Source organism: Phytophthora cinnamomi (genome assembly GCF_018691715.1).
Source record: "Phytophthora cinnamomi strain GKB4 chromosome Unknown Contig0, whole genome shotgun sequence".
Taxonomy (NCBI): domain Eukaryota; phylum Oomycota; class Peronosporomycetes; order Peronosporales; family Peronosporaceae; genus Phytophthora; species Phytophthora cinnamomi.
The window spans coordinates 273,245-299,077 of NW_027150933.1; the positions used below are offsets into that span (position 1 = coordinate 273,245).

At 55.0% G+C, this 25,833-nt stretch overlaps 6 protein-coding genes across 7 annotated transcripts; 3 read left to right on the forward strand and 3 right to left on the reverse strand.

Moving 5' to 3' along the window:
• Window positions 1-85: 85 nt before the first annotated feature.
• On the reverse strand, window positions 86-3,610 carry IUM83_01737 (tubulin-tyrosine ligase family; the record flags this gene model as incomplete). Of its 2 annotated transcripts, none has more annotated exons than XM_067925612.1 (3): window positions 86-821; window positions 951-2,103; window positions 2,416-3,610. In XM_067925612.1, the coding sequence occupies 3 exons, from the start codon at window positions 3,608-3,610 to the stop codon at window positions 86-88; spliced, it is 3,084 nt and encodes a 1,027-aa protein (XP_067800843.1). The 2 variants fall into 2 exon arrangements, with proteins under 2 accessions (XP_067800843.1, XP_067800842.1); XM_067925613.1 differs by having other exon boundaries at window positions 86-824.
• Window positions 3,611-3,979: 369 nt separating this feature from the next.
• IUM83_01738 (GTP-binding protein SAR1) lies at window positions 3,980-4,706 on the reverse strand (the record flags this gene model as incomplete). The annotated part of the gene is made up of 2 exons (XM_067925614.1): window positions 3,980-4,515; window positions 4,664-4,706. 2 exons carry the CDS (start codon window positions 4,704-4,706, stop codon window positions 3,980-3,982), a joined length of 579 nt encoding a protein of 192 aa, XP_067801087.1.
• Window positions 4,707-5,013: 307 nt separating this feature from the next.
• On the forward strand, window positions 5,014-5,932 carry IUM83_01739 (Vacuolar sorting protein SNF8; the record flags this gene model as incomplete). The annotated part of the gene is made up of 3 exons (XM_067925615.1): window positions 5,014-5,517; window positions 5,613-5,792; window positions 5,876-5,932. 3 exons carry the CDS (start codon window positions 5,014-5,016, stop codon window positions 5,930-5,932), a joined length of 741 nt encoding a protein of 246 aa, XP_067801139.1.
• Window positions 5,933-6,076: 144 nt separating this feature from the next.
• On the forward strand, window positions 6,077-6,494 carry IUM83_01740 (zinc finger CCCH domain-containing protein 3; the record flags this gene model as incomplete). The annotated part of the gene is made up of 2 exons (XM_067925616.1): window positions 6,077-6,206; window positions 6,295-6,494. The coding sequence occupies 2 exons, from the start codon at window positions 6,077-6,079 to the stop codon at window positions 6,492-6,494; spliced, it is 330 nt and encodes a 109-aa protein (XP_067800712.1).
• A 140-nt stretch (window positions 6,495-6,634) lies between these two features.
• Window positions 6,635-8,016, reverse strand: IUM83_01741 (CAMK protein kinase; the record flags this gene model as incomplete). Its single annotated transcript, XM_067925617.1, has 5 exons — window positions 6,635-6,928; window positions 7,003-7,110; window positions 7,186-7,407; window positions 7,491-7,589; window positions 7,672-8,016. The coding sequence occupies 5 exons, from the start codon at window positions 8,014-8,016 to the stop codon at window positions 6,635-6,637; spliced, it is 1,068 nt and encodes a 355-aa protein (XP_067800669.1).
• Window positions 8,017-9,175: 1,159 nt separating this feature from the next.
• On the forward strand, window positions 9,176-24,071 carry IUM83_01742 (uncharacterized protein; the record flags this gene model as incomplete). The annotated part of the gene is made up of 10 exons (XM_067925618.1): window positions 9,176-9,403; window positions 9,472-9,610; window positions 9,680-9,805; window positions 9,878-10,000; window positions 10,112-10,192; window positions 10,264-10,649; window positions 13,362-16,457; window positions 17,676-17,928; window positions 18,103-23,799; window positions 23,869-24,071. The coding sequence occupies 10 exons, from the start codon at window positions 9,176-9,178 to the stop codon at window positions 24,069-24,071; spliced, it is 10,332 nt and encodes a 3,443-aa protein (XP_067800702.1).
• Between the last annotated feature and the right edge of the window lie 1,762 nt (window positions 24,072-25,833).

The window sequence follows — 25,833 nt, forward strand, 5'->3', positions numbered from 1 at the left end:
ATCGACACGTTGAAGTTGATCCATCCACGCTTGCTGATTGGTCGGGCGAGATGCAGAGCTGAGGTTGAAGGGAGGCGTCGAATCACTATGTCTTGCGATCCCCAACTCGCAAGCAGCTCCGCTTGAGCTTCACAAGCTGGTTGTAGACAGTTGTATGCGGACACAGTCTTCGGTAGTTGCCAATGTTCTCGGGTATTTCTCCGTACGCTCGAGGCACCTTTCCTCTCAAAATGGTGGTGAGGTCTTCATTTAGCTGGCGAGCCGCCAGTTCCTCCGCCTCGCGCGGGTGACGCGTGTGAGCATGCGGTCGCCTCTTTTCGTCTTCTAGATCCCGCTGTCGCCGAGCGATAATCTCTGCCAGTTTGGCGCGGTCAAAGTGCAAAGGGTCCACTACGCGAAGTGTGTCCAGCATCATGGCGTCCTTCACCTGGTAGTCGAGGTCGTTGTCGCGCGCCATCGAAGGAGACGAGTTAATTTCGATGAGCCACGGACGCAAGTCGGCATCGAGTAGGATATCGTAGCCCAACAAATCGAAGCTGTTTACTTGGAACGGGATCTGGTCTTCACCGCAAACCAGCGCCTTCAAGACTACTTCCTCAATGCTGCGCTTCACCTGCTCGACATCGACACCATCGGCGGCAAGTCTCCGCCAGAGATACGCCAAAGTCGTCTTGGTACCTCCAGCATCTTTTTGAGTTGCTTCGCCCTCTTGATTAACATGGCTGTTGAGGCTCGCTAACGTTGCACCGCGTTCTTCCTTCATCGCACTAGCAATTGGGTTAGCACTACCCGCAATTGCTTCCTCGTTGTCCTTCTGGATGCTACTGTTTGTCAAATGCACGAAGATGTTGGTGATGTCACTATCCTGGTATGGTCGAGTGCAAAGCCGCACAAAGCCTTCGTCGTAGAGGAAGGCTTCTAGCGGGTTAAATGATGTCACGAGAACGTACAGACGTAAATCAAACTTGAAGCCGTCCAGCAGTCTTGGCGCTGCAATGTACTCCTGAATCACCACCTGTTCGCCGTAGATCACCTGGCTCAGATCGTTCACAAGCGAGATTCCGCGCCCTCGAGAGAGCGCCACAGGCTTCATGATCCAAATGTTTTTGGTTTCTGGTAAGCCACTCCGCCGCAACCGCTCGCTGCGCTCTTGGAATGCTTGCACGAAGGCGACATACTCCTTCGGTAACAGGAACGTTGGCGGGATGATGTCAAAGGCTTGGCGTAAACGTCCGCCAGCAGCAAGGTATTTACCGATGTGCTTCTTCAAGCAATCCTTGCGAGTGAGGGCCTTAGCATGCTGAAAGTGATTCACCTTCTGCCATGCTAGCAGTGTCTGGCGTTCCACGCGTGGTTTACTCCAAGTCCACAGCAAGTTCCACGTAGTTTTGAGCCCGAGACCCGAAGGGTGTTCCTCCCAGCCACCACCTAAGCGCTGTAAAGCCTGAGTTACAATCTCAGAAACCTCTTTCCGTGCTGTTGAATTGATCCGGTAGTGCGGGGCCCAAGGTTTTGCGGCTGCTAGCGGCACCATCCCTTCTGGAGCTACGATCTTCGGCCCAAACACTGTTGCGTAGTCCTGCATGATACTTTGCCAGCTTTCATAGAGCTTCTGCTGAAGCCGCATCGTGTGCTCGCCAGTAGTGCCAACAGGGCGATGATACAGTGAAGTTGCAGAGGACGTATTTGCTGAACTACTGCGGCATTGCTCGAAAACGGACGTGAGAATGCACTGGAAGTTGCTGAAGTAGAACCGGTAGTCCTTGCATTCGGTCACAGGAGCGCGAGGTAGGGAGAGCGTCCGACGAGCTTGTGCGATTTCAGGAGATCTTGCTCTTGATTCTTCAGCACTCTGCCGGACTTCATCAATCCAAGACGGGGTCTTCTCATCCGGAGGAAGATCATTTGGATCAGCTAGCTCGCTGCCACGGGTATCACACAAATCTACATCCCGGCGCTTTGTGCGTAGTGAGTCATCACTATTCTCTTCTGCGTGCTTGTCTATTGGAGTGTGAGGCTGCTGGATAGATGCATTTGTTGGTCCATTGCCTTCGATCACGACCACGCTCTGGGAACTTGAATTGGACATGCCAAGAGACGAAGCTGGAGCACAGGGTGATGTCGGCACACTTCTTCGAGCCTCCTTCTCTGCTCGTAGCTGTTCTAGCTTCGCAGCTGCTCTTGAACCGATGAAACGCTGCAAATCTAAGGTAAACGCTTCTTGGTCATTGCTATCGTCCACTACCTCCTGCAGTTTTCCGCTGGTGTCGTCATTCAAAGTATTATCTCGCTCCTCCAAATTAACCATACTCGTAGTATCATCTGCCGTTGTACATGTACATGCCACCAGACTTTCGTTTTCTGGTACTTGACCGCTGGTCTCATCGATCGCACTATCGATTGAGCGACATTCACCGACTTCTGGCTGTCCATCTTCAATTCGAGAATCACTGCCTCGAATTTCTTCGTCTTCCTTGTGTACACCGCCATCCACATCCACATCCACATCTTCATCACTGTCACTTCGTGGACTTTCATCGTCATGATCCGCTGGAGACGGAATCTCTACTTCTAGTGCGAGGATAGCCTTCTCGTTTGCTTCATCACTCTCGGAGCAGTTGCTGACATCGCTTGTTTCACTCTCGCACTCGCTCTCGCTAGTGTTTTGCTGCTTCTCCTCTCGTTCGGCACTATTCCCTCCAGCATCACGCACTGGATCCTTGTGCAGTTCTTGCTCCTGCCGTTCGTGCTGCTGCTTCCGCTTCGCTTGTAGTTCTCGTCTTGCTTGCAGTCGTTGATACGCAGCTTGCCGCCGCTTTTCGCGTTCTCGTTCCAGCTGCAGCGCCTGGTAGCGAGCTTCGTCTTCCGGCGTGCGCTTTGGCACGCGCTGCCTCCCCCGCTTCCTGGACGCGTTGCCTCCTGCCGATATCACAAACCCGGTCGAACAGACCACTGCATTTTTCTTGGTCGCGTTGGCCTGAACCATGGCCCGCGCCATCTCCACGCCAGCTTTCTTGCTCTTCCAGTGCAGATCCGCGGCTCCACTACTACCGCGTAGTTGACACTGTGGAGCTCCATACTGTGAGTTCTTCTGGTTGTCCGACGCCGTAGCTGGGCTTGAGACGGAGGGCGATCCGATCTTCACGACTGCTGCCGCCGACGAGCTCTTCCTCAACGATGCCGCTTCAATCGGCGCCAGAGTCGCAGGCACATCGCCGCGCAGCATCTGGAAGACCCGCTCCTGAGCTCGCTGCTGCATCAACTGCCGCTGCACGAGCGACAGCTGCCGCGTCGCGTACCGACCGAGTTGTTGGTCGCTTTCGTGCGGCATCAGCGACCCGAGCAGTTCGTTGAGCCCGCGTTCCACCTTCTCCAGGTCCGCGATGCCCAGCTGCGGAATGACCGGCAGCGGCACCAACGGGAAGCTGTCCATGTGGTCCGCAAGCCTCGCCACCTCCGCGTGTTGCAGCGCTCCGTCTTGCTGGTTGTCCGTCGGTCTCCGTCGGGCCCTCGGACTGTCCGTGGTCTTGAACGACAACGCAGCAGCCGAAGCAGGTCGGGGACGCCGCCCACCGCCACCGCGCGACCTGGGCGTAGAGGTCGGCGGCATGGCCTACCTAGTTGATCGACAGTAGTTGGCAGGGTGGTTTCGCCTCGACCGCTTATTGTTAGGGGCGTGCGTGGTGTTAGGCTGTCGGCCCGACGCCGTGGTCTCGTCTTCGTGGTGATCCGACATGCTACGTCACTCACTCCCAGTCGCTGCAGTCGTCGTCTCGTGAATCTGATGCGAGATGGCTTCACTACGTGCAGGTCCGGTGCTACTGTCCTGCCTACGGAGAAAACTGCTTTCGAGCCAGCGGACGTGATTTTGTGTGGCGTTTATTCCATTCCTCCTCTCCTCTTCCTCTTCCTCTGACCTGCTTGCTGCTTCTCTCCTCTCTCTCTCTCTCTCTCTCTGCTAATACGCCGCGTCCGTCATCTACAAGAACTGGGCCATCCAGCGGAAGCCGTCGGCGTAGCCCATCCGGCGCACCACGGAGCACATGTAGAGCTCGATGGGGCGGATGCTGGCGTCCTTGTCGCCGCTGGCCGACTCCTTGCCGAACGTCTCGTACAGGCCCAGCGCGCTGCGCAGCTCGTCCTCGGAGGCGGCGCGCGGCACGTCGATCTTGTTGCCCAGCACCAGGAACGGCACGTTGGCCAGCTCGTCGTAGCCCAGCAGCGTGTCCAGCTCGCGCTTCGACTCGGGGAAGCGCTCGCGGTCCAGCGCGTCCACCACGAACACCACGCCGTCCACCGTGGCGAAGTAGTCCCGCCACAGCCGGCGCGCCGTCTCGTGGCCGCCCAGGTCGAACGTGCGCAGGCGCAGCTTGCCGATGATCAGCTCCTCCGAGTTCGGGTGGAGCGTGGGCTCGTGCACGGCCACGCGGTCGTCCTTGAGCATGTGCAGCAGCGTCGTCTTGCCGGCGTTGTCCAGCCCCAGGAACAGGATCTTGGCGTTCTTGTGGTACAGGCCTGCCGCGTCATAAATAATAATAATAAACCCCCAATATTAGACAATCCGAACCCATTTTCCATCTATCAATCACACTATCGCCGGGATTTGACGCCCGGGGGAGGATCGAGCTCCCCGGCGGAGCGGGAGCGCAGAGAGGACACGCACCCAGGTAGCCGAGCACGTTGTAGAACCAGTCGAAGACGAACATGCTGTCTGTCTGTCTGTCTGTCCTGCCTGTGTGTGTGTGTGTCTTGTGTGTGGGCGTGAGAGAGTGAAGAAGTCTGGGGGTTTCCCTTCCTCTGCTTCGATGACCGCAAACCGCGAAATGAACGGGAGCTAACGGAAGAAAAAAACCGGGGGCCGCGCCGCGCTCATTGGCCGAAAAGCGAGGCCACGAAACAGGCCACCATTCGTCAAAACGAAAAATTCGTATCTGCCAATGGGCGCGCGGTCAGAGCAATAGCTGAGGGGTGTACCTAGTTAGACTGTAGCTATCTGTCTGTCTGTCTGAAGACATGCGCAGGCGCGGCGTGGGCATCGGCGCCGTGCGCAAGAAGCAGGAGCAGGCCAAGCAGTTCTCCGAGGTGGGCGAGCAGCTGGTGGAGGCCAACCTCTCGCACGTGGCGGCGCAGCTGGAGCTCTTCCGCGCGAACCTGCAGGCCTTCGCCGTGCAGCACAAGAGCAGCATCAAGCGCGACCCGGACTTCCGGCGCAAGTTCCAGGTCATGTGCGCCAAGATCGGCGTGGACCCGCTGGCCAGCAAGAAGGGATTCTGGTCCGAGCTGCTGGACGTGGGCGACTTCTACTACGAGCTGGCGGTGCAGATCATCGAGGTGGGCATCCTCACGCGCGCCAAGAACGGCGGGCTCATGGCCATGGGCGACCTGCTGCGCCTGCTGGCCAAGCGTCGCGGCCCCGCCATGCAGGCGGTCACGGACGACGACGTCAAGCGCGCCGTCAAGAAGCTCAGCGTGCTGGGCGAGGGCTTCCAGCTCATCGACATGGAGGAGCGCACGATGGTGGGGCGGACGGGCTGCAGGAGGAGGGGGGGGGGGGTGAATTAGGAGTTGACACTTTGTTGTTGCTGTTGTTGCTGCTGCTGCTGCTGCTGCAGATCGTGACGGTGCCCGTGGTGCTGAGTCAGGACCACTCGACGATCCTGGCGCTGGCGCAGACGACGGGAGGCATGGTGAACGTCAGCATCTTGGCGCGCGAGCTGCAGTGGGACAAGAAGCGCAGCATGCAGGCGCTCAACGTGCTGCTGCGCGAGGGTATGACGTGGCTGGACGAGCAGGTGCGAGAGGTAGCGGGTTTTGTTGAGCTGTGGGGTCCTGAGGATTGATGTTGGTTGTTGGTTGTTGGTTGTGCGTGCTGCAGACGAGCGAGCCGTCCTACTTCTTCCCGAGTATCACGCTCTCGGGCACCTACACTTGAGCGTTGGGCATACAGTAACTTGCACTTTAATGTACAGCGTCATGACTAGGGAAGGAGCATGTTGAAGTGTTCGTCTACAGCTCCTCAATCGCACTTAGTCGAAGTCGAGGCTTTCCATACAGACCCAGCAGTGCCGAAGCTGCAATGGGCAAGCCGCGCTTCGTGTGCGAGTACTGCAACAAGTCGTTCGAGGACTCGCAGGAGGCGCGACAGCGACACAACCGCGGCCGCAACCACAAGGCCAACGTCAAGCTCTGGTACGACAGCTTCGCAGGTAAATGAGGGCGTCCCGCACCAGCAGTGGCAGTGGCAGTGGCAGTAGCAGTCTCCTCCACTCAATCCCTGCTGTCCTACACCAACAGATCAAGAACGCCATGCTGCTGCTTCAGCTTCTGCTTCAGGCCACTCAGCAACAGCTCAGGACCTTCCTTCATGGACGCCAGTAAATCCGACGTCCACGACACCTGCAACAAATAACCCTCTCCTCTTGCAGCACCTGCCTCCTTCGATGCATCCTGCTCCGCCTGGGGCGTTCTACTACTGTCGCTCAGATTGGGGCTGAACGATCACCATCCCTGAACGAGCAAAAACACTAGTAGGCTGAAAGCTTCTGACAGGGGTTGCACACTTCAACACTGCTAACGAGACAAGATTTTTTTTTGAGACGACAGTTCATTCTTGCGTTGCTGCAAGCATTCGGTCTTAACCACCCTGAATCCACGGGTGCATGGCGATCTGCTCTACTGTCAGGCGCCGAGACGGGTCGTCCACGATCAGCATTTTCGACAGCAGATCGCGCACACCCGCGGACACGTGGTCCATTCCCCACGAGTCTAACATGTCACTCATGAGGCCCTGCGCGATCATCTGGAAGCGCGGGTCTGCGTCGTCCGGACGTTCGAAGGGAGGTGCGCCAGTTACCATGATGAACAGCATGACGCCCGTCGACCAGATATCCGCGGAGAAACCGTTGAACGGAACTTGGTTACGATAAATCTGACAGCAAAAACGCACCGATGCTAGTTAGATATGCCATCGCACAAGCAGTCGCAGACGCGTTGCAAGCTCACCTCCGGCGGCATGTAAAAGATTTTTCCAACCGCGCCAGCGGGCGGCAGCGAATAAGTCATGCCATGCGCGTCGACGGGAATACCGATGGACAGGCCAAAATCGATGATCTATCGCACACGGAAACAAAACGTCAATGAGTGAGACGACGCGCACAGCGACCTTGATATCCCATCGGCACATACCTTTGAGGTGTCACCGTCCAGCAACACATTTTCTAGGGACATGTCCCGATGGCAAATGTAGCGGCTCTGCAGGTACGAGAGGCCAGCCAGAACCTGCGTAAACCAATGGCGGCACTCGGCCTCCTCCATAGCGCCGCCGCTTTCCACCACGGAGAACAGTTCCCCGCCATTACAAAACGGGAGTACAGCATAGATGAAGTCGGCGTCGTGCAAGCACTCGATCTGCAACAAACGAACGCAAGACAATGGTCAGCCGAGGCCAAAAAACAAAACTCTGCATCCCCACACCAAAGGCCAGTGCCCACCAGCGTCAGCACGTTTTCATGGCCGGGCACCGACAGATACTGCTGCGCCGCCAGCTCGACGAGCGGGTTCTCCTGGAGATTGCCCTCCTCTATAATAACCTGCAGCACATCGAAGCCCACCCATCGTCAGTACGCAGCTCCCCACCCTTTCCACCCAAAAAGCCAGCGACTCGACTGGTACCTTGCTCATGACCTTGATGGCCACCTCGAACTGCGTGCGCACGAAGGTGCCGTTGGGCGTCATCTGCAGGCGCACGGCGTGCTTGACCTTGCCGTAGATGCACTTGCGCAGCGTGCGCACGAACTCGTAGACGGCGCCGGAGCCCGAGAAGATGGCCAGCACCATGCCCACGCCCTCCACGGGGCAGCGGCGCAGCTCGGCGTTCATGAAGCGCACCTCCTGCGGGATGGGCGAGCTCAGTCCGTTGTGGTCGTACTCCTCCGAGCCCGTGCGGAAGACGTCGTCGGACGGGTTGATGCCCAGCGCCTGCAGCTGCTGCTGCAGCTCGGCCGAGACCTCCTGCATGGCGTCTGCGTTCTTCGGAGCGGCGGAGGCGGCGGAGGCGAGCGCGGGCTCGGTGGCTGCGCGCTGTCTCCGGCTTTTGGAAGTGCCGAGCAGGCCGCCCGCCCAGGATCGGAAGCGGTCGAAGGCGCGGGGCTTGGCCGTCGCTTTCGTGTTGGCGTCGCGCGGTCGCCTGTGAGTCACTCCCGGCCACACGCAGAGACAGGGGAGCGTAACGGAAGGCAGACGAGAGAGACGGAGGGGGGCGAGGCAGGTGACGGTCCGACCCGGCGACGGAGACGACGGCGGCGGAGGGGGCGACGATTACTGCACTGCACTGGACGGCGCCGGCTGTGAGCTGCGTGCTGCGAGCTGCTGGGCTTGGGCCACGACGTTCTTCGGATAAGGACCGGAGACTGGGCGTTTGTATGCGGGGGCGGGCGTTCGATTTTTGTCCCCCCCCCTTTACGACGTCCCTCAGGATAGTGACGGGAATGCTGCGGACGCGCACTATCGAGAGGTCGGAACGCGACAGGAGGAAGTTGTCCACCTAGTACAACAATAATTGATAGTGTCTGTCATGAATGATCTCTTCGGGTGAAGTCGGGGCGGCACCATCGGACTGATAAACGCCGGGTATCCATACATGTTGTGAGTGAGTCGCTCTACGTTGTCCCGATGTGCTGTACCGGTACGCTCTATCGCTGCGGGGAATGGTCCGAATCTACAGCTGGAGCGACAAACCAGTGGCCTATCCAGCGTGGACAATGTGGGCGCTCACGACTCACGCAGCGCGTTCTTCATTGTCGTCACGCACTTATCTCGAGGACAGCGTGTGAACTGCATCCGAGCTGCACCACCGAGCGCATAATCCCCTAGATCCGAGTTCCATCGCGATTGTCGTGGCCGGGTAATGGAGAACGAGTAGAGTGGGTGGTGGAGCCCCATTGATGCAAAGCGGCGAGCTGCTCTCCTTTTCGACAAAACCCTCGCACGAATACCTTTCGCTACGGCAACTCGCGGTTTGTTACGCGTGTGAAAGTGCACGTCGGTGGGATCAGGCGCCACTTCAACCACTTCAACATGATCTCGGTTTCGGTGCTCGACTGCCCGGCAAAGGGTCGTGGTCGACCACCAAAACAATAGGCGGGCGCCTCTCGCCGTGGATCCAATTGCGCTGGAAATGGGGGCGTCCCAGTCGCTAGACGCGCTCTTCGGGTCGCCGAGCTGCCAGACCGACTCGGAGCAGGCCGATGTGTACCAGTACCTGCGTCGCGTGGAGAAGACGCTGTGGCTCGCGGGGCCCTGGTGGGAGCACCAGCGCGACGTGCTGGAGATCGAGGCCGCCGACGCCAGGGCGCGCAGCCCCAGCAAGCGCAGCTCGACGCCGCGAGACCCGTTCAAGAGGATGGTAGGCAGCGAGGTCGGCTTTGGGTTTGGTGACGCTGTCTGAAAGTTTTTTTTCTCGTTGAAATGCAGACCCCGCACGAAGCGTTGGTGGCCATCCCTGCCATGCTGGACGAGATGTGGGTCTCACCTCTGGTCGCGCTCGTGGATTGCGTCGATCCAATTGCAAAAAGTGCTGGGCTCGCTCTGCTGTCGAGGATTGTCCAGAGAGGTGTGATCGTTTGTGGATGGGGTAATAATATGCTGGTGCTGACTGTGGATCCATCGCGTGTTGAGGCAGATTCGGTGGCGAAGATTTTTATCGCAGTGAAAGGGATGAACAAGGTGATGGCTTTACTGGACAGTGAAGACCGGCAAGCGACGTATCTGGGACTGGAGGTCATTTTTGCGTTGTGCTCTGGCAGTCGTACGTTGTTTGTGTCAACCTTCCTGAGCCGCATACGACTGACATTATATTGCGTTTTGTGATTTTTGCTAGCGAGTGTGATTCTGCCGCTTTGCGAAGCAGGGCTTATCGGACGACTAACCGAGCTGGCGAAGGGTGAGAACTTGGAGCTTGTTCTGGCATCGCTCAAGGTTCTGCGGCTCACGTTGCGTCAGAGTAAGTTACTGGCTAGTCTGCACCCCCTTTGCCTGTACCACGATCATCTCATCTTTTATCTTCTTGTAGATGCCGTGAAAGCTGAGTTGCCAGCCTGTAAATTGCTGTCAGTATTGATGGAGCTTGTACATTCACCACACGCTGCGATCGCTAAAACCGCCATCACGTGTATCGGGTTGTCGCTCCCCAATGGTGCGTTGAAGCAGTTTTCACTAGTCAACAGTGGTGTCTAAATCGCTTATCGTTGCGTTCTGTGCGAACAGCTGAAAACCTGGCGGAGATATTGCGGCTCGGATGTATCGACATTTTCTTGCGCCTCATGACGCCCACGAATTCCAACGCTGACGCTGTCATTTTCGCGTTGTCGCTAATTGCTGACGAAACGGATACGATTTTTCCGCGTGAACAGACCACCACAACACTGGGGCGCATGCTCGAAACTTTACGAGGTGCGGCAAAGCGCTCAGCAGCGGCAAGTGCTACGAGTTTTCTGTTCGCGAGTCTCGCCAAGTCCAGTATTTTCCACATCGCCATTTGTACCGAGACCAACCTCGGAATTCTAGCCAAACTGCTGGTTGGAGGCTCACCTGAGGTCTTGGGGTCAACTGCTTATGCGCTGGGTATCGTAGCGCTCCACGCGAATGACCGCGTACGGCAAATCCTGTTTCAAGTTGATGCCCCACAGAATCTCATGCAATTGGTGATCCTTTCACTAGCTACGGCAGGTCCTGGACGTGACGAAAGGGTAACACGAGTCGCGATATTTGCTCTGGCGACTGTCACAAGCGAAGCGTTGGTTTCTCGAACCGGAACACTGGTACGACCAGAACTCCTACTGCCGTCTTCAGGAGCGTCAGAACCGCTGCGTATCAGCACAATTGCGAGCTCTGAAAAAATGCAGGGGACTGACTTCTTGCCGCACGTGTATGCCCGAGCAATTATAAGGCTTGGGGCGGGGTCTACCTACGCACTCAAGTTGCTGGCCGCGCTTAGCACAGCCCCTCATGTGAAAGAACACATCTGCGAGGCTACAAGTATGTCCATAATGCTGGAGTATCTGCGCGGTGCAAGCGCAGTGTTTTTGCCGAGCTTATTAGTGCTCTTCCTGGAATGCTGTAGTTGCGATCATGACTGTAGCTGTGGAGAAATTACGTCTGGTGAAGCCCAAGACGAAATAGACGTACCTGGAAGCAGTTTGGCATTCAGCAGGCTTGTGGAGAGTATACCTGATGCTCTGCAGATACTCGGCGCATTATTCCAGAATCATCAACCAGAGCATCTTTTCGGCCTTACGCCGCTGCTAGGTGCTTTAGCTGCACACTCCGCACAGCTGAGTGAGCACATGAGCTCCTCGACCTTTTTCGTAGATCAAGCGCTGAGTATTGCCACGCGACTAAACCATGAAGCGCTGCACGAGCAAGTATTGGGTTTCCTGGATGGGCTCACAGCACACAAAAATGTACGTGCACTAGAGCAGCTCTTTGCAAGTGATCCAGACCGCATTGCCAACCTGCTTCAGGCCTCGCTGAGTACACGAGTGCAAGTCTTGGCAGCAACACTACTACGTCGGCTCTTTAAGCGTCTGAACTCACTTGATATTCCTTCAAGAGCAGCCCAGCGTCACTTGGCCAAGCTCCTCGCTGCCTCAAGTGCCGATCTCGTTGTAGCTGTTGCAGCTTGTCGAGTTTGGGGCAACCTGTTCCAGTACGAGGACAAGCGTATCGCTTTTGCCCAGATTCCAGATTCGGTTTCGGGCCTTCTTCAGTTGCTACAGCGATGTATTGGAAGCCAACCAGCCCATGGCAAGCAGTTGACAGCCATGATTCAGGCGTCAGGCAACAGCAGCCAAGGTTTGGAGGCGCAGGAGAAGCACTCCGTGCCACCAGGTCTAAAGTCTCTGTACTGGGTTATCCGGAGTACTTATCGAACGGCATGTTGTGAGATCACCAAGCAGTCCATCGTGGTAGCGCCGCATTTCCTGTGCATCGTGGAATTATTCCAACACGTTTGTGACCCTATCGCTCGGCTTGCTATCGATACCATGAGCGCGCTAGCGCGATCGAAGACACCAGGTCTGCGCCGCACACTAGCTGTACCAGCAGTGCTAAACGGTATTCAGGATCTCTTACGTGATCGCGAGCGCGCGTCTACAGGACTAGGTATTCTGCCCCAACTCCACGTACTTCTCTTCCTCGGGCTTCTCGCTCGAAAAGATGCCGCGATCCAGCATCTTGTAGTTGAGAGTCGTCTACTGGAGGCATTGCTACTGCTGATGCATTCGCCATCGACTGCACTGAATTCTGAGCTGCTTGCTGAGGCACTGGATAGTCTAGCGTGGGTATGCAGTGCAGCTAGATCGCCTAATGATATTGAGGCGCAGGCTGAAATCGACGACGAGACTGAAGTTGAAAGTCCTGTTGAAGGTGAAGCACCTGCCAGACGAGTCGTGGCCACAGCCAAGATGGTGGATTTTTCGCTTCGACATGCCGACTCGGCACTAGCACCAGTGGCTCGTGCAAGTCTTCACCTGCTGCAACGACTCGCCTGCGAACAGCCTGGTGTGCCACGATTTGTGTTCGATGCCAATGGGGCTTCTGTAGTGATGCGTGCTCTGCATCAACGACCCGAGTACAATGTACGTCGGCGGGCTTGTGGGCTTGTTCGCTATCTTGTTCATCGACATGATGGAAATCGTCAACAATTCCAGGAATTAGGTGCCACAAGTTTTCTTGTGGCGTTGGTATCTGAAGCTCATAGCGGACCCGAGTTCATCGAAGACCAGAGAGCCTCGCGAAAACTACAGATCAAGGGTCTTCAGGCTCTTGCAGCCTTGTGCGAAGGCTCCGGATCAGCGGCTCGTGCGTCTAAGAAGGAGTTGCTGGAATGCGATCAGTCTGCAGAACTTGTTCGGCTCGTTAATATCGATGATACCGATGACGAAAGATTTTGTGCGGCGTGGACTCGAGCGCTTGCAATGGGGGCATTTGCTAGTAGTACAAACCAACGTCGACTGGTATCAGCTGGGATTGTTCCGCTACTCACCAAACTACTGCGCCATCCTAGTGGGCGCGTGCGTGTTCCAACTGCACAACTACTTGCCTATCTGGCTGAAGCGCCTGAGAGTCGTGGCGTTATCTTGAACGAGGGTGGCGAATCCCTCCTCGCAGCAGTTATTGCTGGTCTGCAATCAGAGCTACCTGGACTCCAGCGCTATGCAGCTCTCTTTGTGGCAAATGCAGCTACACGGCACGAAGGCAACAAAGTCCGCTTGGGAGCTGCAGGCGCTGCAGCTCCACTCGTGGATCGCTTATCGTCACAGCGGCGTCATGTTCTTGAAAATGTTCTGCTCGCTGTGGTGAAGCTTGGCTCCCACGCTGGTAACAAGGTCAAACTTGGTGGTAAGGTGTGTTTCGAGAAGCTCTTATCTCTCGTGCATCATGAGGCACTTGGTGTCGCCAAGAGTGCGGCCAGGGCGCTGGCCGTGTTAGTCGTGGGCAATGATGCCAACAAAAAGTTCCTCCTCCAGTGCGAAGCTCCTGTTGTCGCTGAGCTGAGTGCTCTGCTGAAAGGCTCAAACGGCACCATAGTCGAAAGTGCCATGCTCGTACTGGGCGAGCTGGCTCCGATGCCAGCGCAAGCCCTCGAATTGTCGCGCTGCGTCGACGTTTTATCCGTTGTGAGGCTCCTTACGCATATCAACTCGCGCATCGCTCGAGCAGCATTGCTTGTAGTGCGGCATCTTACCCGCGAGTCCTTCAACAAGACTCGCTTCGGTCTGCGCGAATGCGTGGAAGCTCTTCTGGCGCGTTTACGAGTCGGCCTCGGGGGAACCAGTGGGGCTGATGAATTAGAGATGGTGGAGTTGACGATCACGTGTCTGGCGAATTTGTCCTTCGCCTCAAGTAACGCCTCGCGTATCGCGGAAGCGAAGGACGAACGCAGTGGTTCACTATTGTTACTTTTACAGCTTGCAGCGTCAGCGTTGCCCGCTCCATTGCAGGACTATTTATCGGAGAAAGAGGTCATGCGCTTGATGTCTACGGGTAAAGGTTTGGGTCTCGGATACCCACCGAAAGCTGGGTCACCTGGAAAATCCCCACTCCGTGGCGTTTCTCCAGTTGATACGGAAAATAATGGTCCGTGGATTCCACGTGATCAACAAGAGGAGGATGACGAGGAGATGTACGAGAGCATGGCAAGAAACTCTCCCAAGAAGAGTGTGGAAGCTCGAGGTGGGTCACCCAGACGGGAGAAGAGCGATGAACCTCGTGAGGCTGAGACCGATTCTCCGTCTCAAACGCTAGATTTCAGTGCATTCCCGAGTCTGCAGACAGCAGTGCTGGAGCAAACACTGCTGGTTCTCAGTAATTGTGCTGATAACTACCGTTCAGCCAAAGTGGTCGATATACTGGCAGTTGCAGTGCTGTGCCAGGCGCTTCTCCACTCTAGTGAACTCGTGGCACGGTGTGGTTGCTACACTTTGGCATGCTGGTTGAAGCAGAATAATGCGCTACAAGATGCTGCAACGCGACGCGGAGCACTGCAAGCTTTATCGAAGTTGCTGACTTCTACGAGTCTTGTGGTAGTCGAGGCTGCAGCCTACGTCCTGGCCAAGTTAGCAGCTCGTGGCGGCAATCCTATGAAGCTTCTGTCACTTGATGTCCCTGCCACGCTGGTGCACGGAATCTTACGGAAGCCTGCAAATGTACCGCACGACCGCGTGCTAGACCGTGCTGTGCGATTACTTGGCACTTTGACGCAGTTTTCACGAGTACGGCAGTCTCTGAAAGGCGAAGAAATTATCGCTGATGTGCTCACGCCGCTGCTGCAACTACACCCTCAGACGTTAGGCAAAAACCTAAGTCGACTTGTTCTAGCGCTGCTGGCGGATGACTCGCTCAAGTTTTTCCTGCCCAAGAAAACCGTGTCGTTGCTGCGAGCGTGCTTTGTCCACGAAGCCACCAATGCCAAGACCATTCGAAATGTGCTGCGCATCTTCGCGCTGCTTGTCACCGTGGAGGAGCACAAAACCACCATTACTCTTGAAGATAGTGGTGAAGCACTCGGGCGTATGGTACAAGAACTGCGGATTGAAGAAGGCGTTCTAGGCGAAAACGACGAGACGGTTCTGGGACTTCTGGCTTGTATCGCAGGCACGAGGAGAATCGCTGTTATACTGCACGAAAACGACGTCTACGTGAGATTGCCACCGTACATTCTTGTACCAGAGGAGCCGCTACCAGTCGATAAGGAAAACGTTGACAAAACGATGGAATTGCGACGACTTCACACGGTGCAAATCGCCGCTCGCCTTTGCAAGGCCCTGGGTGATCAAGCAACCCGTCGCCTATCCGAATTGGAGTTTACTAGTCTGCTGGTGGAGCTCCTTCGTGTCGAACTACCACCCGCTCCTCTGCCTGAAGTAGAAGGCGAGGCCTCAGCACCACCACTTGCAGCTAGACCTTCAGCATTGTCGTTGTTAGCTTGGGAATGCATCGACGTCTTGCAGCAACTGTGTCCGTCGGCTTATGACGAGCAGGTTATTGCAGAGGAAGGCGGTGTCGAGGTGTTGGTTGCATACTTCGAGTTGTGGCTAGCTGTGGCTTCGGGTACGGCCCCCGACTTGTTCCCAGCAGATGGTGGTGACAGTCTTGTGCTAGCATTCGCAGTATCTCTTGCTGCGATTGTCCGCACACTCTCGGGACAGACACCCAACCGTGAACTTCTTGTCCAAGCTGGAGGGTTTCCGCTAGTTTTGAAAGCGCTCGGCCTCGGGACACCCGAACTGCCAGAGCCACAACGTGAGCAGCTTGCTGAGGCGCTCGCCGGGCTATCTGCACTACCAATAATGGTGCCCTACCTCGAAGCCTCTCCAGATCTAGTAGCCCCACTGTTCCGCTTCATGGTAGCTCCTCAAACGCAGCGACAATCACATCTGCTGCTACTGGCGCTACGAGCATTCGCAGATGTGATGGAAGTATCGCCGGCGAGTCGTGCATACGTGTTGTTGATCACTGGCGGGGCCATCCAGCCGTTGCCGTTCCTGTTGACATGCCTGGAGTGCTCAACTGTATCTGCTAGCGATGACAGCATATTGAGATTGCTGCATACAATGCGCTCGCTGCAGCGTTTAGTCACGGACGAGACGACAGCACGGACCATTGCACCTCTGGCTGGCGTTCCTGCTATCGGAAAACTGCTTTCTCTCACGCTACCAGCTCTGCCGAATTACGACGATCGTCTGGACATTGTACAACTCATGGTGACGGAGACATTGGGCTACTTGGCGTTCTTTGGTCATGCGCCACGACTCCGTCTTGAACGTTCAGCAGTTGCTCGTTTGCTAGCTCAAGCAGACCACGCAAATGATGAGCGTGTGAAACCTGAAGGTGTAGCGACCAGCATCTGGACGTTGGCACTACTCGCAACACCACAAGCGTCAAGTGAAGAAACCGAGGTGCGAGCTGAAGTTGAGACTACAGCAACAAATGTGCGCGGCTGGGTGTGGGAAGATGCTTGTGGGCTGGACGTGCTCATTAGATGCGGGTTATGCGCTCCTGACTATCTGAATTTACCAACATCGGTCATCTCTGATGTGCTTGCAGTCTTGACAACCGCTACGGAGGTCGAGGCCGAAGCAGAGACCGTGCTAACTCAACTTGTTCAAAAGCGAGTGTGTACACCGGTCGCTTCGTTATTGGAGGCGGTTGAGCCTATAGTTCGTTGTCCGGCGTTGCAACTTCTCGCTCGAATGCTCAATAAGCAACCGTGGGCATCGAATGAACCACTGGTGAGTGAAAAGAATTCGCCTGGGAAGGAACGCTCAGGTAGCAGGGGTGACAGTGAGGGTTGGTGCGAAAACTGGAGTGCTGTGCTGCTGCATCTAGCGGAGTGGATGCAGGTATATGCTCAAGACCCGCAATCTTCTCCACTAAGTGAGCTGCGTGACGCGTACTGCTGTCTTAGTGTTCTAACAGCCCACAACGAAATCGCGGCGCAATTTCAGCGAGGAGAAGCACCTCGCGGTCTCATCGATATCGTGGCTGCAGCACTGCATCACTTTGGCGGGAAGAAATTGCCCAGTCGACCCGAAAGTCTCGTGCTCATTCGAAAGGAGTCTGCGTGCAGTGAAGAGACCAGTCCTACCGAGGTTGCAGAAGTAGCGGAGCGTGCTAGAGCAGATTGGGCGCTGCAGTTTAAGACCGTGCTGCCTGCACTACAAGTTTGCCGACGCATGATGTCGTTTTCATCTGAACTGAGTGAAAAAGCCCTCGCATTGCATGTGCCTCGGGCTCTGGATAACTTGGTGTTGTTGCACGACCGACGGATATTAGACGAAGTGTTGCGATGCATGCTTCATTTAGCTACACTACACGGTGAAGACACTGTGTTACTCTTCTCTTCAGACCGCACGGTTGCTCGGTGTAAAGGCTTGTTGCAGAGTGAATCCAGACCCTTGCAGGCTCGTATCACGCCGATTCTATCTCTCATGGCAGCGAATATGCCAATGCTACCAGGTCTCTGTGGCATGGACGGTATCCTGATTTTGGCAGACCTCGCTGTTAGCAGCTCATCACTCGACATTATTGCGAAGAATGGTGGTGATTCATCCACACCTCTTAATCGTCGTGTGTTTGAGGATTCATGCACCATGCTTCACGTACTTTTCTCCCAGGAAGAAGGTATCGTTCTAGCATTTGATGTCGCCCAGGTGGTGTCAAAGCTCTTCGGTATTGTAGAACAAATGACGACCGCCACCATCGCATCCCTGGAAAACGACGCAGCTGAAGCACCGGAGCTTCTTCACTTGCCACTGAGCGTACTCGTCAAGGTCTCAGCTATCCCAGCTGCACACGTACGATATCTGGAGCTGCTACCACGAATTTGTCGTCTCCTGGATGGTGAACATGGTCCTGCGCTGCTCACAGGTCGGTGGTGCGAAATGCTGTTGTCGATCTTGTTCAACGTCTTTGGCTGCCCGTTTGGCAGCAATGCAGCCGTATGCAAAGCCTCGACCGAAACCTTGGCACAAGGAAAGCGTGCCCTTCTTCCTCAGCTACTGCCTCTCGAGCGTTGGTTGTCTGTGGTTGATACCTTCCCAGCGCTGGGCCGATTCGTCATCGAGTTGATCCGTGCGTTTGTGGGAAATGGAGAATTCGCATCTCCGTATGCAGCTCTGTTCAACAGTGGTGAAGACATCCCAGCGCTTCTCCAGCTAGTGGGATCATCGAGCGATGAAGTAGCGATTCCATCTGCGCAGTTGATGCTGGCAGTACTCAAGCAGCGTGAAGTGCGTGTAGCTTTGGTCGTCGCAGATGGAGTGCCGGCGCTTGTGGTGGCTCTGTGTCAAGCGAGAAATATCAAGGTGCAGAACTTGCTGCTGGCGCTCATTCTAGACTTGTCCAGAGGCGACACCGAGGTGCAAGCACTGTTGTTGGTCGCACCAGGGTGCGTGGCTCGGCTGGTGGAGTGCATTCAAGAGTGGGTGGATGCTCGTGGAACACCTGACGCAAAAGAAACATGGAGTAATCTCAACAAGCGGCTCGCGTTGACCTGTACGCTACTGACAGAGCTCTCACGAGCGTTGCATGGACCGGAACGTATCGTAGAAGTTAATGGCCACCTCCCGTTGCTGGCGCTGAGCATTCAGCAACAGCAAGACGACGACATTCAAGGCGCTCAGACAACGATTCAAATTCTCACAAACCTCGCAATTGCTGGTATGACTGTGGCTCCGGGGCTTGCTGCCTCAAAATTGCCGGCCCACTTTCTATCCTGCGTGTTATCATACGAGAAAGAAGAGGGTAGACTGAGCCAGAAGAATGCATTGCCGCTTAAACGGCGGTTGGCACTGTCGGGCTTGGTAGCTTTGGCTAAGGCAAACCGCGAGCTTCGAGCCAATCTTGCAAGCAGTGGACCGCTGGTCGTCCTGCTCGAACGTTTACTACAGAAGCCGGAGGAAAGTGCTGGCACCAAGCGAGCAGATACCTTCTCGAGCGTATCGCGCGATGCGTTACTGCTGCTTTATCTGATGAGTACCGCTGGCTGTATTGAACTAGTTGGTCACTCTTCAGCAGAGATATTGACGCGAGTTTGCGGTGTCATCAATCAGCACTTGGCTCTCCACCTTGGACGCGAAGGTGATAGTGTCCAAGATGAAGAAGCGACGCCAGTGGAAGTCACACACGGTCTCAAGCTGCTGGCCAACTTGCTGGATGTGGCCTACCAACAGGAGAACAAAGTGGCTTGGCATCCGGAAGAATTACTGGAGCTCGCACCACTACTCGAGACGCGAGTGGCAACCCACCAAACACCTAAAAGGCAACTCCCCGCGCTACGTGTGCTGCGTGGTGCGTTCTCGTTGACAACAGTGGAGACCCCAACGGAGAGTTTCTACTTTCCATTGTTTCCGAAGCTGCTGGCTGAGCTGCTCACTGTGTTGCTTGTAAGCGCGTCGCGACAGCATCACGATATTGCGGAGAGAATTATAGTAAGTGCCTTCCAGAACAACCCGGAGCGGGCGCGTGAGTCTGTAGGCGATAACCAGATCCTTGAGCAGCTACTTATCGTATTCACACAACCTGGAAATGATGCAGCGCAGCGCGCGTCGGAGCTGGCGGTTGTCCTCACGCAGGTGCTATATGTCTCCATCGCACGGGGTTTTGTCGTCAGTCGACGGTTCCTCGCCAAACTATCAGCGCTTTTGGCATCATATGCGCACGAAGCCTTGCTCGCAGATGGCGACGATGTCAATCAACCGCTGAAACGAGCGTTGAGCATCTACCTCAGCTTCGTGCATTCGAGCTGTCCCCCCACGTCAGCTATGCGATCAGGCATTTCCGACATGCTCCGTTCAGAGGGCGATTCACGTCGTGCGTTGATTGTTTTGATCCACCAACTTCTGTTGGTACACTCAACTGTGTGTCTTACAACGAATCCTTCCGTTGTCACGCTCAACGATGAGGACATCATGCTCTGGACGTGTATCGTGGAAACCGTGAGCCCTTTGACCCCGGCACTAGCGGCATTATTCACTGCCCAGGCACCAACCGCTACTTGGATGTGCTTGCTGCGAGACTGGTTCAACTGGGTGGAAACTACCGAGCGACCGGACAACGAACTGCTCCGGAATTCATGTCGAATGTTGTCTGTGGTCGCGCACTTGACTACTTCAGAAGAAGAAACGGAGGAGTCGCTGTCTGGCGCGAGAAACGATTTGTGTTCGCGATGCCTCGCGGTGCTCAGCTGTGGAGGTGATGTACTAGCCCCTCGTGTGGTTGAGGGTGCGCTGCAAGCATTGATGGATGTTCGAGAGGCGTGGGGCGACACCTTTGTCCTAACGGGATGCAGCGCGTTTGCGGGTACTACAGCTTTGCTACCGAAACTACTTCACATTTTCCATATGCCGGAGAGGGAGGCGAATCGATCTCGCCACTTAGTTCTGCAGTTGTTGCTGCTGCTAGCTAGCACAGGTTACTTCATCGAGGAGATGAAAGCTGCTGGGGCGCGTAGTGCTGTGGAGAACAACCCGTTAATATCGCCTGATGATAAGGCCCTTCCTGTTGCGCTTTTGGGCATGCTCGGTTACAGTGCCGACCTCAATGAAGAGTTTGCGAGAGCGCTTGAGCAATTTGATGCTGCTAGTTCGGAACTTGAGCGCCGTGAGCGTGTGGCGTATCTGTTGCGCTTCCTCGAGCGGTATGCGTTAACTCATGCGCCGACCAAGGAGCAAGCCATCGACTCCTTCATGACGTATCTTGTGGCTGATGCCGAAAAGGCCCAAGCTGCAGCTATCGCCCCCGAGCGTGAGCCAGAAGTAACAAAGGGTGAACAAGCGTCCGCTGATCAGCTAGCGCTGACAATCACCAGCGATTGCCTAGCATCTCTGGTCAAAATTGCTGGCTGGAGCCCAACGCCAGACCTCAGTCTGTCCACCACTTTGCAAAGCGGCTTTGGAGAATTATACCTTACCCGCTGGAATTTGAACGCCCTCCTAGCTGTCGCTTTCGCCAGGCAGCGTGGAGAAGAAGATAACGATTTCCAGGAAAGACCACGGCTTGCAATGAGTCAAATCGTGCAGGTGCTGGAGTTGGCTGCTCTCGTCCGAGCCCAGCTAGACGAGGACGCTCAATCGGGCGAGACGGATGTTTTGGTCGTTGGGCGAATCGATGCAAGATGGCTATGCAATGCGTTTATGCTGGTGACCGGGCATTTTACATCACCTACTGCCAATTCACAGCCAGGAAGTGATGATCTACTTCTTGTCGAACAAGTTCTTGCGCTGCTGCATTGGTTAGCAGTGAACAGTTCCACCTGTTTCGAGGATATCTGCCGATATGCCGTCTTGCTGCGTGCATTCCTCGCGCCACTGACGCCGATTTTCTGTGGAGGTGCTAACAGTGAGAGCGATATTGGTCATGGAGCTATGGAGCTCTTCCTCAGCCTGGTCGAAATGGTGGTCAACACGCCTACACCTGGAGCGGAGACGACGGCCAGCATTGATGAAGTTCTTGTCGATTTACTGATGTTTTTGTACGCGCAGGTCGATAATGGTCTGCTTCAAGGCGTGCGAGCTCGCCTGCTTCTCTGTGTTCTCGTGATATTGCAACGCACCGGTGATGCTGGCCGTGCTGCGTGTGTAGCTTACGAACGCGCGATGCAGCAGATAATGTGGCATATTCACGCGTCGCCAGCGACAGAACTTCAGGCACGATGCAGCTGGGAACTGCTTGGGTCGCTCTCCGAGATGGACCCAGCTATCACTGCGCTATTCAACCTCGACGCCATCCCCACTCTTCTTCGCGAATGCGGCTGTGATCCCAATGTACAGCAATCTCCACCTTCGTGGCGAGATTCTAAGCGCGCGGTGGCGTTCAGACAGGCTGAAGCTCTCAAGTGTCTGTCACGTGCAGCACGTACGCATGATGAAGTGCTGCTGAAAATTGGCGAAGCTCCTGGCATCGCTGCGGTTCTCTTTGGTTCACTGGCAGCAGGTCCTGTTGGGAAAGGTGATTCAAGTAGCAGGAGGCCCAGCACGAAGGAAGGTCAGCCTGTCGATAGTGCGGGTACACAGGCTCACGCAGCGCATTTGATCGCTAGAATTGCGGCCCAAGAAGACCTTCGAGCGTCACTGGTATCTCCCGAGAACATCTCGCTGCTGATTGAGTCACTCGAGTCGGTTCATTTACCGGTGGTTCTGCATGCGCTGCAAGCATTAGCGCACCTTTGTGCATTCTCGCTCTGCCTGGATGCGCTGGTACACAATGCTACAGTTCCTGTGCTGGCGCAAATTCTCTTCTCGCCGCTAGTTGCTACACCGCGCCGACGCGAGATCGAGGCCTGTGTGCTAGCTCTTCTCGGGAAAATGTGCGACCGCAGCCAGATTGTGAGCCGGCGAATTGTGTCCTCGAATCTGTTACCAAAGCTGCGTGAGTTCCTGGTTGTCGAGAAGCAGCTCGAATACACGCAGCAGGAGCCCCAACCTGGTGAATTCGGCGTGCATAACAACGCCGTATCGATCGTGTACAGCTTATCAAAAGATGCTGAACTCCTTCCTAAGCTCGTCTCGAACGGAATACTCGAGACGCTTTGCGACCAGGTACTGGACTACAGTCAGGGCGCTACTCAGCGTAAGGCTCTAGGGGCGGTAAGTCGCCTGGCCAGCGTTGCAGATATGGACGCTCCGTTCCTACAGTTGATGATAAGCCAAGTTGTGGAAAGCGTCAGGCGCAGTGTACCTGTTCCTGAGGCTCACCGCACTGTCACCAATGCACTAGCGGTGTTTGTGGCCGTTATCAAAGGAGGAAAGAATCGCCACAACCTCATCCAGCAGCGACAGCAGAGACGACCACAAAGCCAGCAACAACAACAGCGACATTATGGAAACGGAGAGGAAGAAGTTAACATTCGAGAGCTTCTACAGAAGAGAGAAGGCTTACGAGTCGCACTGGATCTGCTGGGTGCTTCGGAGCTCCGAGTCAAGCTGGAAGCCTTCCGTGTGGTCTCTGAATTTGTCGAGGACCATCCGAATTTTGACGAGGTGCGTGAACTGCTTCTTGGATCAGAGGAACAGGGCGGATCGCATGCGTTGTTGAGTCTTGTGAGAGCTTTATCCGATGAAGCGCGCTCGGCTACGGCAGCGATGACATCAGCGTTACCATCAGCACGCACCCGAGGCAAGAACGAGTTACTCTTGGTGGTGATGATCTTCTTGAACATGCTGATCACCGACGAGACCCTGAAGGTTAAACTCGCCCCAACGACGTACGACGTAGTGCTCCAAGTGGTTGTGGCCATGTCCCCAGCCCCAACTTCTCAACAGCGAGTGCTCGCAGAATCCCTTAAGGCACTCACCACGATGACTCAGGCAGGTCAAATTACCGATCTCTGTCCTGAAGCAGCCCTGGTGAGCAGTGTTGAACCTCTAGTCAAGGTGTTGCGTGAACTGAGCGTGACTGAAGGAGGGGCTGGCAGTACCGCCATGCGGTTGAACGCGTTGTTCTTGCTGGTGAACTTCGCTTCGTCAGCTCAGTGCCGCGGCCGCATGGCACATTGTGGAGCATTGGAGGCTCTTCTCGGTATCATCCAGTTTCCTGGGGGAGGCGGCGCAAACCAGGACGAACAACTGGTTCAACTGTCGTTACTTGGTGTAGCGTTGATGACTACGAGTGGTGTAAGCGATGCTGCTGCCGTTGTTGAACTGTCCAGGTCGGTGGATACTTTGGTGCGATTGCTCAGCTCAAAGAGTGCGAGCATCCAGGCCAATTCTGTGTGGGTTGTGTCGAACATTTCATCTGAAGGTGCGTCGAGCTTTGTGTGTTTGATTTCAGTATTAAATGCTAATGATTCTCGTTTTTTTGTCCTTGCAGCGAGCTTGAAGGATGCCATTGTTGCACGTGGCGGCCCAACAGCATTGCAAGCCGTGCTCAACGACAGCATGAGTACAGAGGGTGCTATATCAGCACAACTGCAACGTCCATCGTCTTCTACCATGAGGATACGTGAGTACGCGCCCAAGGCGATCAAGGCGTTAGGCTTCGCACCGATCATGCCTCCGGCGCCATCGACTTAGTGCTTGTTTCGTGAGTTATGCACCAATACAGGAATCTATTACATAGGTCGGTCGTATACTTTTCATTCAAAGGTGAACTAACCTCGCGGATCTCTTTGATAAACTTATTGACCACACTGAGGAGAACAATACTTGCAGGACAATAGGTCGTCATGGGTGAGGTTGGCTTCTACCTAATTTATCGGACCAGTGTTTAGCCCTCGAGTTTTTGATTTGGTTAGTATTCAGATGAGTTGCAAGGAAGTGCATCGTAAGCTCATTTGGAGAGGTTTTCAGTATTGAGGTGGCAAGCTGATTTACCCGCGCCGAATGAAAAAAGCTCGTGAAAGTTGTATTCACCAAAACGAGATCAAAAACCTGAGTAACTTACCGACAGGCTCCCGAATGCGAAATTAAAAAAACGAACGAAGAAGTTAAAACTCAGTCAAGCTGGCGTTCAAATCGGAGCGACCTGGGTTATCTGTATTCCCAGTTTCCGTGACGATAACCAATTTATCTCGGTTGCCTTCAACTGGCTGGAAAACTCGATCAGCACGACCATACTGACAAGCAATTTTGACGCAACCAATATTGCAATTTCTCACAAAATACCAGCACCATGCCGTATCCAACCCACGAACGATACCTGGCATTGTATCGATGTCTACATGTACAACTCTTCCCCAATACTTGCACTCACAACGAAAACGAGTTTATGTTTCTGTTCCGGGATTCCTCTCCAAGCCATCAATGTAAACCTCACGCCGCTTATGGTTGACGATACGAATGAGATGACCAAATTGCAGCATTGACTGTGCGCGTCAAGACCGCACTGGGGTCATACGGCATTTGGTGGAGCTAGAAAAGGGATCACCATATTTTCGGTCGTATCCTGCGCAGGATGCCCGTCGAACAAGGCGCTGGCAACAATCCTTTGTCGGAGCCACCGCCCGAACCATTCCGGATGATCATCACCATCTTCATCAACCGGTCTTGAAACTCGCCCATAAACCAAGCGAAAAGTCGTTGAAAGAATGCCGCACGCCATTTCTTCCGAGAGGAACAAAAGAGTGCATGAGCGACCATGTTCTCAAACCTCTTGAAATCGCTAGATATAGCCTCCAAGCTTTCATTAAAAAAAAACCGTGGCTGTCCAGGTACTCCACGAAAGTGCTCTTTGTTGAGTAGGCGATCGCATTTTCACAGTCTTGGTAACCCGAGGACGCCTTCCCACCCAAGATTGCGAGGTACAGCATCAGGTCTTCTTTGATATATTGAAAGCAGCACAGCGGTTCTCACACACCAACTTTGCCCAATCGCAGGTGCTTCCCTAGACAACTGCACATCAGTAAGCCCGTCAATTCGCGCAGAATGTCTAAACAGTAGTCGTCGCAATTGATTCGGATCAGCTTGCCTTGGTGTTGATAGTACTCCAACTCCCTCCGATCGCACTTGCCGTAATAGATTACAATCCTTTTCTCGTTTGGGCGCGCGACGGATGTCGGCGGTGGAGAGTCGGCGGTGGAGAAGGAAGCTCCACCGCCGACACCAAGGCGTGGACTTCCCCCACTCCGGGCTCAAAGATTGTTTTCAAGTGTCCTCGATCGGATTCGTCTTTGAAGAGTGGAAACGACGGCCACATTTCCTCAAACGTCTCGTCAACTTGTCCTGCCATCAATTTATCGAGGTCTTCGTTACACAGCAGCCATCCCTCGCCCTCCTTTTGCGCCAAGCGTTAAGAACCGTGAGCGAACCTCCAACTCGCGCGCAATCGAATCTCGTG